This window comes from Microtus pennsylvanicus, chromosome 12 (assembly GCF_037038515.1).
Source record: "Microtus pennsylvanicus isolate mMicPen1 chromosome 12, mMicPen1.hap1, whole genome shotgun sequence".
In the NCBI taxonomy this organism is placed as follows: Eukaryota; Metazoa; Chordata; class Mammalia; order Rodentia; family Cricetidae; genus Microtus; species Microtus pennsylvanicus.
Genome location: NC_134590.1, coordinates 33,374,569 through 33,387,140, shown reverse-complemented (window position 1 = coordinate 33,387,140; position 12,572 = coordinate 33,374,569). Strand labels below are relative to the sequence as shown.

The following is a 12,572-nucleotide window of genomic DNA, read 5'->3' as shown; positions in this document are numbered from 1 at the left end:
CCATGAGTCAGGCCACAGCCTGCATTTCTTTTCTGGAGGGAAAACAGTAGACCGTCCTACCTGAGCTGAGAGCTCCTGGCAACTCACCTCACCAAACTCCTCTCAAACAGGGTTTCTTTCTCTGTGTAGCCCTGGCTGGCTGTGAACTCACTCTGTAGACCAGGCTGGCTATGAACTCACAGAGATCCACCTGCCTCTGCCTCCAGAGTACTGGGAATCAAGATGTGTGCTTACCATACTTGGCAGGATTTTCTTCCCACCCATTCTGCTCTACCATCCTGTCCTCCCATGCCTCCCCTCAGCCCGTCCTACCTGACGTGATTGTTGCAGAATTTTGTCAGCTGAGGCTGGTTGATGAATATGGTTCTTACTTCCTCCTGATCAGCCAGCGAGGTCTTCTCTGAAACGTCATCTGTCTTCTCGTAACCTGAAAGAAACATGCTTCTTAGTGGACAAGGAATGTTTCGATTGTCGGGCAGAGTTGGTGAACACCTTTAATACCAGCACTTGGGAGGCAGAGGCAGGCAGATCTCTGAGTTTAAGGCCAGCCTTGTTTACAGAGTGAGTTCCAGAACAGTCAGGACTACACCAAGAAACCCTGTCTCAAAAAAACAAACAAAAGAACTGTTTTAATACCCTTATTCAGACCAGACCTACATTTCAAATCAATTCTCCAATGTCAAGTCTGACAAGGGCACATGCTTCCCCTCATCGGCGGTATTCCTTTTATAACCAAAAGTAAAACCCATATAATATTTTTGTTAAGGGTGCCATTTACTATTTATTTTAAAATGATACATTTCAAAACCAATAAGATTTATTCATCCTTTCTAATGAATGTCTTAGTCTCTTCCATTTTATAAAAAGATACCCCAAAGTCAATAATTTTGGACTAGTTTAAGTGACAGCTTAGGTAAAATTCAAACACAGTATTCTAAAATATGTTTTAAAATTTAAACAACATATTGAATATTTTTGGTTCTTTTTTATTTGGGGGTGAAAATAAAAAAAATGTTTAATATAAAGATTTAAGTAGGCAATCGTCAGTGATCCCTCTACACTCATCTCACCGTTCCTCCAGGTAGAAGCAAGATTTCTAACTTCATTCTCAAGACCATCACACAACTGTTAAGTTATCCATGGTCACACATAAAACGCAATCAACGTCTCCTGAGACGCCCCTTGCTGCAAGACTGACAACACCCTTCCCCCCAAAAAATACAGGTCACATAATTGAGAGAACAGGAGAATGTTTAAAGGGCTCATTGCTATTTCCTAGAGAAACCTGGGGGGGGGGGGATGACGGGGCTACTGCCAAGACCTTGAGTCTGATACCTGGCACCATAGCAAAATTAAGCAAGCAAACAGGAGTGAATTAAGTTAAGCCCTTCTTCCCCTGCAGTAAAGGACAACAATAACATCCTACAAAAATCCATTTATCTTCATTTTCCACCTTTCAGTGCCAGTTCTTCCCATGCAACCTGCTGACATGTGGCCTTCTGAAGGGTTCTGCAGTGCTGAAGCCAGAAAAGCCGCTCTGGGCCTGCAGCCACCGGGGCCAACTCCTCCCCCACAGCCCACTTACCAAGAGGTTTTTTGGCTCTCTGGTTACCAGTCAGGCGCCCCCTACCAGAACAGGAGACGCCCGGGGCTGTAGTCTGTGAGCTATTCATCTTCTCCACAAACAGCAGGCACTCAACAAACATTTGCCCAATAAATACACCCCAAAAGACAAAGGAGTGGTTGTCTCCACTGCCCCATTTGGAAAGCAAGAGAAAACTCCTCCACCTCCTGATAAAGATACTGATAACCAAGAGGTAGTGACAGACAAGTGGTACAGACAAGCTTGCCTGTGGGGCACAGATATGGTAGGAGACTCAGAGGGAAGCTAAGAAGGGGAAGCAGCCCCAAGGATGGGCAGGGTAGGGATGGACTGGAGGTCATGCTGAGGAAGCACTCAGGCCGGTTCAAAGAGGGTTCTCAATGCTGAGAAAGCAGTCTGGAGTCTAGTCTCTGGCCTGGCAGGGAGCCACTAAGAGCTTTCCAGGATCAGAGTTACAGTCCATCCCAGCATCCTGAAGGTCACAGCTCCAAGCTATGCTCAATCACACCTATTCTTTCAGTTCTAGAAAGGTCAGTTTTGCCCAACAGTCATAGTCTATTGCTACATCATATTTCAGATGCAACACAAGCTTCACCCTCAACTTTTGCATTATCCTAATTTCACACAGGGATTGGGACATGGGTCATTTGGTAAAACACTTGCTGTGCAAGGGTGAGAACCTGAGTTTAGAAATCAAATAAATGCAGAATGGGCGTGGCAATACACCTACAATCCCAGAAAGCGGGAGGTAGAGACAAGAGAGTCCACGAGCCAGCTAGTCAGGCTGAATTGTCAAGCTCTGAGATCAAATGAGAGACCCTGCCTTACAGATAATAAGGTAGCGATTGATTGAGGAAAAAAACCTGCATGCAATTCTCTTCATGCAATTTGATAGCTGTTCCATGTATAGTCCACAGCTGGCTTTTAAGAACATATTTGTGTTGTTTTCTTTTAAGGCAGGATCTCATGTCATCTGGTCTTGAACTTGGTGTTTCTCAGAGGATGTTTCTCATTTCCTGGACCCTAGGATAACCAGTCTGTGAGATCTTTCTTCAATCATGAAGGCCTCATGAAGAGCTTGGGGGTACAGTGGTACAGTGGTAACAAAGTCGATCCACTCTAGAGAGGTCAAAATTAAGATGGCAAGGAGATACCAGGTTCCTTTCCACACACAGTTCCATCTCTGTTTTAAGAAGAGAAATGATAGCCGGGTGGTGGTGGCGCACACCATTTAACCCCAGCTCTAAGGAGGCAGAGGCAGGCAGATCTCTGTCAGTTCAAAACCAGCTTGGTTTACAAGAGCTAGTTCCAGGACAGGCTCCAAAGCTCCAGAGAAACCCTGTTTCAAACCCCCACCCCCCTAAAAAAGGAAGCAAAATGAAATGATGTCTCTTAGGAGTGGTTTGGTAACCCAGGGGGCTTGCTTATTAGTCATGTGTTCATTTAAGTCGTTAAACTTATTAGCAGTTATCATCTACCTGTCCAGACTCCTAAGTTTTCTTAGGAGTCTGCCACTTTTACAGGAAGAGGAAGAAGTTTGAAGCCACTGTTTTAGGATGAGTTCTCATTTAGCTCTCCTGGTCAGCCAGGCCCTCTCAAACTACCGAAACCATGATGAAACTGGGTTGGAGAGAGAAATGCATGGCTATCACACTCTAGCATCAGAGACAAATGCATCCCTATTACTCTCTAGCATCAGAGAAATGCATCCCTATCACTCTCTAGCATCAGAGAAATGCATCCCTATCACTCTCTAGCATCAGAGAAATGCATCACTATCACTCTCTCTAACATCAGAGAGAAATGCATGGCTATCACACTCTCTAGCATCCTTGGCAGTTTTCCCTGCTATAAAATTGCACAAGGGTACACAGCACTCATGCAGTCAATGGAAATCTACCCTAAAGCATTGGTTTACTGTTTCTGGAACCCCCTCAGTGACCTTTTATCTCCAGGTTAGTATCGAGAAGGTCTTGATTGAACTTGGAAACCAAAATCTCATTGAACATATATCTGATAAATGTCAAGGCAAACAATAAGACATATCAGGTGTTTATTCTCATTAGTATCCTAATTTGCAAAACAGAAATATTGCATGTCCATCTCCCACAATAATGAGTATAAGGTGACAGAGGCTGTATACACAGTGTTTATAAATATGTTTGATATTAGCCAGGCGGCAGTGGTGTATACCTTTAATCCCATGACTCGGAAGGAAGAGGCAGGCAGATCTCTGTGAGTTAGAGGCTAGACTGGTCTACAAGTTCCAAAACAGCAAAGACTACATAGAGAAACCCTGTCTCAAAAAACCAAAAATTAAAATGCTTGCTATTTACCAAGGATATGATAGAGTAATCTATGGTGCTTAAAGAATGGGCTGGCGTGGATAAATTCAGATGATGGGTCTCAGAGACGGGAAGGCGGTCCCAGTGTCTCAGAGTGGTTACTCTTTCCTGGTAGTGCAATTGTGAGCTCATCTGCTCCCCTTGCTACATGGAAGGTTTCCTGAAGATTCCACTGGATTCCCACAAGTTGTCTCACGAGTTCACAGGCGAGCAAAGCCACATCAGCAGTATGTTGAGAACAGATCTCTTTCTTACAAGTACATGCAAGCTCCCCATATTTTTAAGATGCATAAATCCAAAACTGTTGATCAATTTATGATGTGAGACAGTGTCAGAGGGACTCGAGGAACTAATGTCCCAACAGAGGAAAGCTGAACAATCAACATATCCCATAGAGTCACCTGCTTCCTGGAAAGGCATCAAAATTCATAGCAACCCTTAGGAGTACAGGCAGGTGGTGAAGGACGCTAGTATATTTTAACAGTGTAGAATCACTGAACCATGGTTCCTATAGCACTGTTTCCAGACTAACAGAAACCTCACAGCTGAGCTGATTCTCCTAAGTTGGCCTGTCTGGAAAGTCAAGTGAGTCACCATGTGTTTCATGAGAATCAATGCAACTCAGCCACTGGTGAACAGATGAAACAGGAATCCACAGCTTGGGCTCACACCACCTAATGCGCTTCATCCCACGAAGGACAGATACATCCACAGGACCAATGTCTTCAGTCTGTTGAAGACCCTGGAAATGGCAGGTCTGCTGCTTACCAGTTTTCCTGCACAGAGCTGCCAATGTATAACTCTAACTCACCCAGCCCCGACTGGCCACCTTCTCCAAATCCAATCTGGCATCTAATCTTTTGGTGGAATTCAAACCAAAGTCTAGGAACCAATATATTTCTAGCAGATGACTCTGCTTATGTCATATGTCAAGGGGGGAAGGAGTGAGTAAGAGAAAGAAGGAAAAAGTGAGAGGAGGGATGCTCATATGCGTATTTCCCCCAAAGTTCCTGGAAGTGCATCATTATGGCTGTCAAATACAAGCATAACTCTAGCTGCATACTATGCTTTCTAATGCTTTTATAGGACCAATGCTTTATTTTTAGAAGCCAGCCTCAGTATCAATACCATCATTGTTTTGAACTACCTCAAGTATCATATTCTTTCACACACACACACGCGTGCGCGCGCGCACACACACACACACACACACACACACACACACACACACACACAATCTTATACTGAACAGTGAGTTCTTGCTGCAAAGAGGATTTAATTTTGCTTCTATTTATATCTTTGCCTACCAGTGTAACAAACACAAAATGCTCCAGGTGTACACTTCTTCAGCATATTTTGGAGTTTCTAGAATCACTCAGGTATTCATTCCCAGGTCCTAGGTACTCAGCTAGACACTTGACAACTAGTAATATAATTAGTTTCTTAAAAACAAAACAAACTATTTTTGAGAATTTCACACAGGAATATAATGACATATGTTCATATCTACTTCTTATTTTGCCTCTATATTCCTTCCATGTGATCCCCTCCCACTTCACCCTGATCCTCATAACACACCAAGTCCAATTAGCTCTGTCCATACGTGCACGAGGGTGGAGCCATGGAAGCATGGACACCTTCAAAACAAATTGTTTCTTCCTTCCTCCGCAGTAGGGGGTGGGGTCTGGAAAGAGCTTTCCTAATTATCTGATTACATGAAAATTTCTACAGAGCAAACTGGCAAGCAGTGGTCCTACTTTACTAGAGCATATAGTGTAGTAATAAGAGTGGCGGGGCTGCGTCCCCAGCACCCCGGCCGCCTGCTCGGCTAGCTTATGCCCGAAATAACAACACACAAACTGTATTCATTTAAACACTGCTTGGCCCATTCTCTTCTAGGCTAATTCTCACACATTAATTTAGCCCATTTCTAATCATCTGTGTGTAGCGCCCCTAGGTGCGCTTACCAGGAAGATTCTAGCCTATGTCCATCCTGGGTCGGACCTTCATCGCGTGTGTCTGCCCGGGAGCTGGGGCATGGCGTCTCTCTGAGGCTCCCGAGAGGAGAGCTGTGGAGTCTGAGCTCACTTCCTCTTCCTCCCAGCATTCTGTTCTGTTTACTCCACCTACCTATGTTCTAACCAATAAAATGGGCCAAGGCAGTTCCTTTATTAGCCAATGACCTTCCTCCATCAATATAGTAGCTCCAGAAAGAGCCTCATTTTACATTGTACTCGCCAAGATTTGTAGCTTCTTAAGCCACCAGAGTTAAACCAGTTTTCCAGAATTCTGGTATAGCTGTCACTGAAATGAACAATGTGGTGGCTGAGATTTTAAATGTCCCTCAAAGCCCTGCTGTCAAATGCTTGGTTAGTATCCTGTGACACTACTGGGAGGAGTTAAAACTCTTAGGGAAAAGGACCTGAGGCCTGAGGGGAAACAGCTAGGTACTTAAGGATGTACCTCTGAAGGGGACCTGGACATCACCACCTGGCTTGCTTTGGACTCCCTCTCTCTCCTTTTCTCTCAGCCTCCTCTCTTCACTGCCTCCTCCTCCTCCCTGTCTCTACCTCCTCCCCCCTGTCTCCACCTCCTCCTCCCTGTCTCCACCTCCCTGCCTCCTCCTCTGTCTCCTCCTCCTCCCTCCTCTTTCTCTTCTGCATATCTATAATGAGATATGGATTCCTGATAACATTTCTTTGACCAAAATGTGCTGCTCTGCAGTGGGACTGAAGTGGTGGGTCAAAGCAATCCTGTGATGAAAAATATAAGACACAAGCCTAAATAACCTTATTCCTTGTAAGTTCATTATCTCAAATTCTTCGTTCCAGCAACAGAAAGCTGAATAACACACCTTTTAATTTTTTTTAAATGACAAGGAGTATAGTGATTCAATAATTCAGAATTCTAGCTATATTAAAGGTTTTAATTTAGTAAAAACCCTACCTGATTTGCATCTAGTCTCATCAGAAAAAAATGTTTTCTGAATAATATCATCATTTCAACTAATGATAAAATTACTTAGGATGTCACATGATATCAAAGATTTATCAGGCAGATGTCTTTTTTTAGTTATACTATGACCAAAGGGAGTGTACAGAGTTCTGAAGAACCTAAAATAGCACCAGAGGGAAGTAAATAGTCACCTAATACCATTAATGAGACATTGCTGGGCGCTTGCATACAAGAATACAAAAGTCACATGATGAAGGCAACCATTTCACCCTTCCTCAATAAGTTCTACTATCAACAAATGAAGGCTGGAGGTGGGGCTGTATCTTAGTTACCCCTGTGACGTGAACACATGCTCCCCTTTCTCAGCGGTGCCAATGACTGAAATTGTGCACAGGCTGTGGGGCCAGTCTTGGTTCCTCTATCAATGACATCTGTCACTACAGAGAGCCTCCCTGGTTACGTCTCGTTTTTGCTAAATGAGGAAGCAGGGCTGATAACCTTATGCTCTTGTCTAGTTCTAGAGCACTCAGTGTCTTCTGGGCAAGAGTAGAAAGTCGGCAGCTTGTGTATTTATAAGAACAAGGACATTACAGGAACAAGTTTTTATGAAGATGTTTGCCAAACCAGTTGACCTAACCTGGAGTCATCACTCAGCCAGAAGGTGAATGCTCACTTGCCTCTGTTGCCAAAGTTCTCTAGTTGAAGAGACAGCACAGCAACCATTAGCTTCTGCCAGCAGCTACCTGGTTTCTTCTAAGCAGTTACTGCTGGGTTACCAAGTCAGTAGACCTCAGCTTTCCTCCTCCCCCTGCCCAGACCCAGCATGTCCTTTCATGCCACAAAGCATGATGCAACCAAGGACAGAAAGGCTCAAAAATTATTCATGTAAAAGGCTTGAGGTTTTTCAACCCTCATCACAAATATCACATTCCAATCGGCAAAATTAATATCATCATTTGCTCAGTCAACGTACTTATGTCTATGGGAAGACATTTTTTTTAAAAAAAAAAAACCAATACAGACGCAGCAGAAGATAACATTCCCTCTTTGGGATTTATTCTCTAGATTTATTATCTTAGAGGAAGATAATTACAGGTCACTCTAAGGGAGACAAAGGAAATGGCTAGTGGGGAGTGAAAGCCCATTAAAGCTCCCTATTCTTGATGTGGTTATAGTTTCTGCAGACATCAGTGCTTTGTCCAGGAAGGGTGATGCTTCATACAGGTCAAAGAAGGCCTCTCCAGTGGAGCTGAATTGAGGTCTTAGTGATAGTAAGAAAAGATAAGGGATAACATTGACTCAACCAAAGAGTGGAGGGGGAGAAACGAGGCCCTAGGGGAACAAAGGGGCAACAGGATCTGTGATATTGAATCCTGACCATGAATCAAGAAGAGAGGCAAGACCAGGCCCAAAGACACAAGGAGCAACTTGAATTTATGTTCTTAATCCAGTGGGAATCCAAGGAGAAAGGCTGTTGGGAGAGCATGTGATAACACAGGGGAAAGACAATGAGGTCTGGGTTCAGCTTGTGACAGCTGATGGGGAAAGAACATAGACAACAACAGCCCTTGTAGCCTGTGTCTCTCATTGTCTTCCCACCACTGTATGGTATCAGACACATCTGCCACCGGATGCATGCGAAGCAAAAGCCTGAGATCTGAAAGAAATGTAGGGGTTAAAAAAAATGTATTGTATTTATAAAAAAATATTGTATCTATAATCTCTTATTGTGACTTTTTGTTAAGCTTAAAATACTCTGGACATTCCAAGTGAAATAAAATGCTAACCCATGGCTTCTACTTTATCACAGGGTTTAGTGGGGATTGTATGAGATGATACAATGGTGAGTAGAGTGGAGCAAAGATCTGCTTCTTCAGACACAGGGAAATATTCTAGCCATTCCCATCTTATCTTATTTCACCTTAACTTATCTTACCTTACCTTATCTTATCTTATCTGAAAGGCGGATTCAGGAATGGGAAGCCTTTGGGCCAGATCTGCATTCAGAATCTGCTCCAGACATTTCTGTACAACACTAAACAAAGCAATTTATTGCCAAGGTCTTACTTCTTCAGCCATAAACCATTACCACGAGGATGGCATCGTGTCATAATGCAGACCGATACTCGTCACTCAAACTGTTCCTGCATTCTGGTTTCCCTGGAGACTAAAAAAGGTAATTTTTCGTTCAAAATATTTGATATAGGAAAAAACTGTTACTGGCACAAGTAAGAAGGAATAATAGTTAATCAGGGGTATGCCCAATGTGAACCAATTATTTTGCTATAATGAATTTTTTCATGCAATTCTGTAAGCTGATATTAAGTAAGTGTTTTCCTCAAAACTATCCTCTGTGTAGGAGAAATGGAATGAAATGCAGGGGTGAGAAGGTAAGCGGAAGAATAGTACAAGATACAAAATTTTTCTGTTGCCTCTTAATATGGCTAGAGAGCCATTATGACTGTGCAGACCCAACTTGATTTCAATTAGATGTAAGACCACGACAGGACTTAGAATGTCTACTGTATTATCTCCTAAACATGCTAGGCAGAGTCCAATTATCTTTTACTCAATGTTTTCCAATATCAGTCCTTAAAGAGACCATATTGTTTCCTCAAGATTCTTGACCTAGATTTAGGTAGTTAAATAAACAATCATGCTTGCAACAGTCAAAAGCTAATAAAAGAATACAAACTGAACAACTAGCTGGTGACTTTAAAGGTGCAATTAAAGATAGGTAATACTTAAGAGCAAAACAGTGCTCACTGCCCTTTTCAAAGGCTCTGTGTGTGTATTGTTATTTGAGCAAATGATTATAAAATAATTATATTTGGGTGTGCACTTGAGTGCGCACACACACTCCTTTCTCTCCTGTCCCAAGCTCTGATGTGGGTTTAGTTTCAAAGAAATCTGTGGAGGAACAATTTAGATGTTTTCATGCTCTCTATACACATGGAGGCAGTTACTGCAGCTACACAGGAGATTTGAAACCTTCATTCTGCGTTGCCCTAGTGAAGGGTCATTTTGAATGTTCAAATTGGGAGCTCAGTAGCTGGTCAGAGAGGGAGGACAGAAGGCAGGCCATAACTCTGGGACATTGAGCTGGGCACTTGGCAGCTTGGGCTCTCTCTCATACTATACTTTGAATCAAGGCACTAAAGAAATGGAGCAGCTGCCCAAGTATGGAAATTAAACCTCAGGTCTATAGACCAGGACTGCATAGCTGGGGGAAAGAAAATTTCAATTGTATAGATACAATACAATCATAGCTGGACTGTGCATAGCTCAGGCTGTGCACATTGATACAATACAATCATTGCTGGACCGTGAACAGCTCAGGCTGTGCACATCAATACAATACAATCATTGCTGGACTGTGCATAGCTCAGGCTGTGCACATCGATACAATACAATCATAGCTGGACCGTGAACAGCTCAGGCTATGCACATCGATACAATACAATCATTGGACTGTGCATAGCTCAGGCTGTGCACATTGATACAATACAATCATAGCTGGACTGTGCATAGCTCAGGCTGTGCACATTGATACAATACAATCATAGCTGGACTGTGCATAGCTCAGGCTGTGCACATTGATACAATACAATCATAGCTGGACTATGCATAGCTCAGGCTGTGCACATCGATACAATACAATCATAGCTGGACTGTGCATAGCTCAGGCTGTGCACATCGATACAATACAATCATTGCTGGACTGTGCATAGCTCAGGCTGTGCACATTGATACAATACAATCATAGCTGGACTGTGCATAGCTCAGGCTGTGCACATTGATACAATACAATCATTGCTGGACTGTGCATAGCTCAGGCTGTGCACATGGATACAATACAATCATTGCTGGACTGTGATTAGCTCAGGCTGTGCACATCGATACAATACAATCATTGCTGGACTGTGCATAGCTCAGGCTGTGCACATGGATACAATACAATCATTGCTGGACTGTGATTAGCTCAGGCTGTACACATTGATACAATACAATCATTGCTGGACTGTGCACAGCTCAGACTCTGCACTGTGGACATCTTCTGCTGCCTCCAGTTCAGTGTCCACTTCTGGAAAAGTTTCTCTTTCCTCTGGAGATTAACCCACAGAAGTATTGGGGCACCACTCCCATCATCTTCCTGTGCCCCATTTAACTTAACAGCCATTTGGACATAAGAAATGCTAAGCGTAGTCCGACTGGCACTGTGGTACCCGGAAATGACAGTCCACCTTGCAAAAAACCTTGGCTCTTGCATGGCCTGTCTGTAAAGCTTCACTTTTGTGCCCAGGAACAACTTCACCTGCTGGCCAGACGTCCTCAAGCGTCTATCTTTGGAGCAAAGGTGCTTACCAACCCCTCCCTGAACCTGGCCAAGCTTCTTCCAGATGCTGAGGCCTGTTCCTGGGCTTGCAGTCATGACTGGCATTTCTGCCTGGACTCACTCAAGGCTCCGCTGCCCTCCTCAACAGGTCATCAAGGTTTGGGAAACTTCCATAACAGGCTCTACTTGCTGGATCAGATGAACTGCTTGCTCTAATTAAGTTCTTCATCCAGTACATTCTGGAACACGGTGGACTGCCACCCAAAAGGACTCACACAAGAGCTGAAAAGCTTTTCCACATCACTAGCCTCCTCTCATTACCTTCTTGTTCAAACAGCTGTGATCCTAACCCATTACCTTTAAACCTCTCTAAGTTACAAAAACAAAACCAAACCAAAAAAAAAAAAACTTACAACAAAGAGACACCTAACCCCATAATATAAAGTATGGCTACATGCTCTGAAATAGATATTTTATAATACAATTAGGCTTACTTTGAAAAGAACTCTCCTCAAAGTGATAGAAATAAGAAAGCCCCACTTCTCTCATGGCCAGAGAAGCAGTGAGCAGCTGAATCAGTGCATAACTAGGAAACCAATGAAGTCTGCCTTAGTGCTAAAACACTAACACTAGTGGACACACACAGCCATCCACTCATTGATTCCACAGCTCAACGTGACCCCACCTCTTCCTTGAATTCCAAATCCCACACAGTGTTTCCGGGTAAGGGGCTCCAGGCCCGCATAGCCCTGATGGATTTCATTTCCATATCAGAACATATCCCTTATCATTCTTCTTCGATGCATCATGTTTCCATATGAGGGATGTTTCCATATGAGGAATGTGCCTCTGATGTAAAAAAATGATAAATCTAGACATACTTACTGAGTAGTGTACACATGTATACACATGCGTGCACACATATTATGTATATTACAAGTGAGAATAACAGATTTATAGATGCCCCTAACTTAGGCAGCAAGGCTAGATCAGGAGCAAAAGCACATTTAAGTATTATTGGCTATGTTGCTCTTATACAGGGAGGTAACACAAACCACTCTGTAGAGAAGTCCTGTATATACATTAAATGTTTACTAAATTTTCTACTTTGATATAAGGTATCCCGAAATTCTCAGATGTTTATAATCTTGCCCCTCTTGACAGCCACTAAGATACTTTACTGTAAGGACCTGCTTTTTCCATACATAGTAAATAGTAGTTTTCTTTAAGGGCCTCTGTGGGAACGAATCTAAAAATAGACAAGTGTGAAAACACATTAACATCATTTCTCTACAACAGGAAGAAAATGATGGCGGAACACTTCCTGGAGTCA

The 12,572-nt window shown here is 43.1% G+C and overlaps 1 protein-coding gene across 4 annotated transcripts in view; it reads right to left on the bottom strand.

Moving 5' to 3' along the window:
- Atp8a1 (ATPase phospholipid transporting 8A1) overlaps positions 1-12,572 on the bottom strand; it is a 209,148-nt gene that overhangs the window by 175,627 nt on the left and 20,949 nt on the right. For all 4 annotated transcript variants that reach the window (XM_075943172.1, XM_075943171.1, XM_075943169.1 and 1 more), the window contains exon 2: positions 313-427. In XM_075943172.1, coding sequence (XP_075799287.1) covers positions 313-427 — 115 coding nt within the window. The remainder of the gene's footprint in view (positions 1-312; positions 428-12,572) is intronic.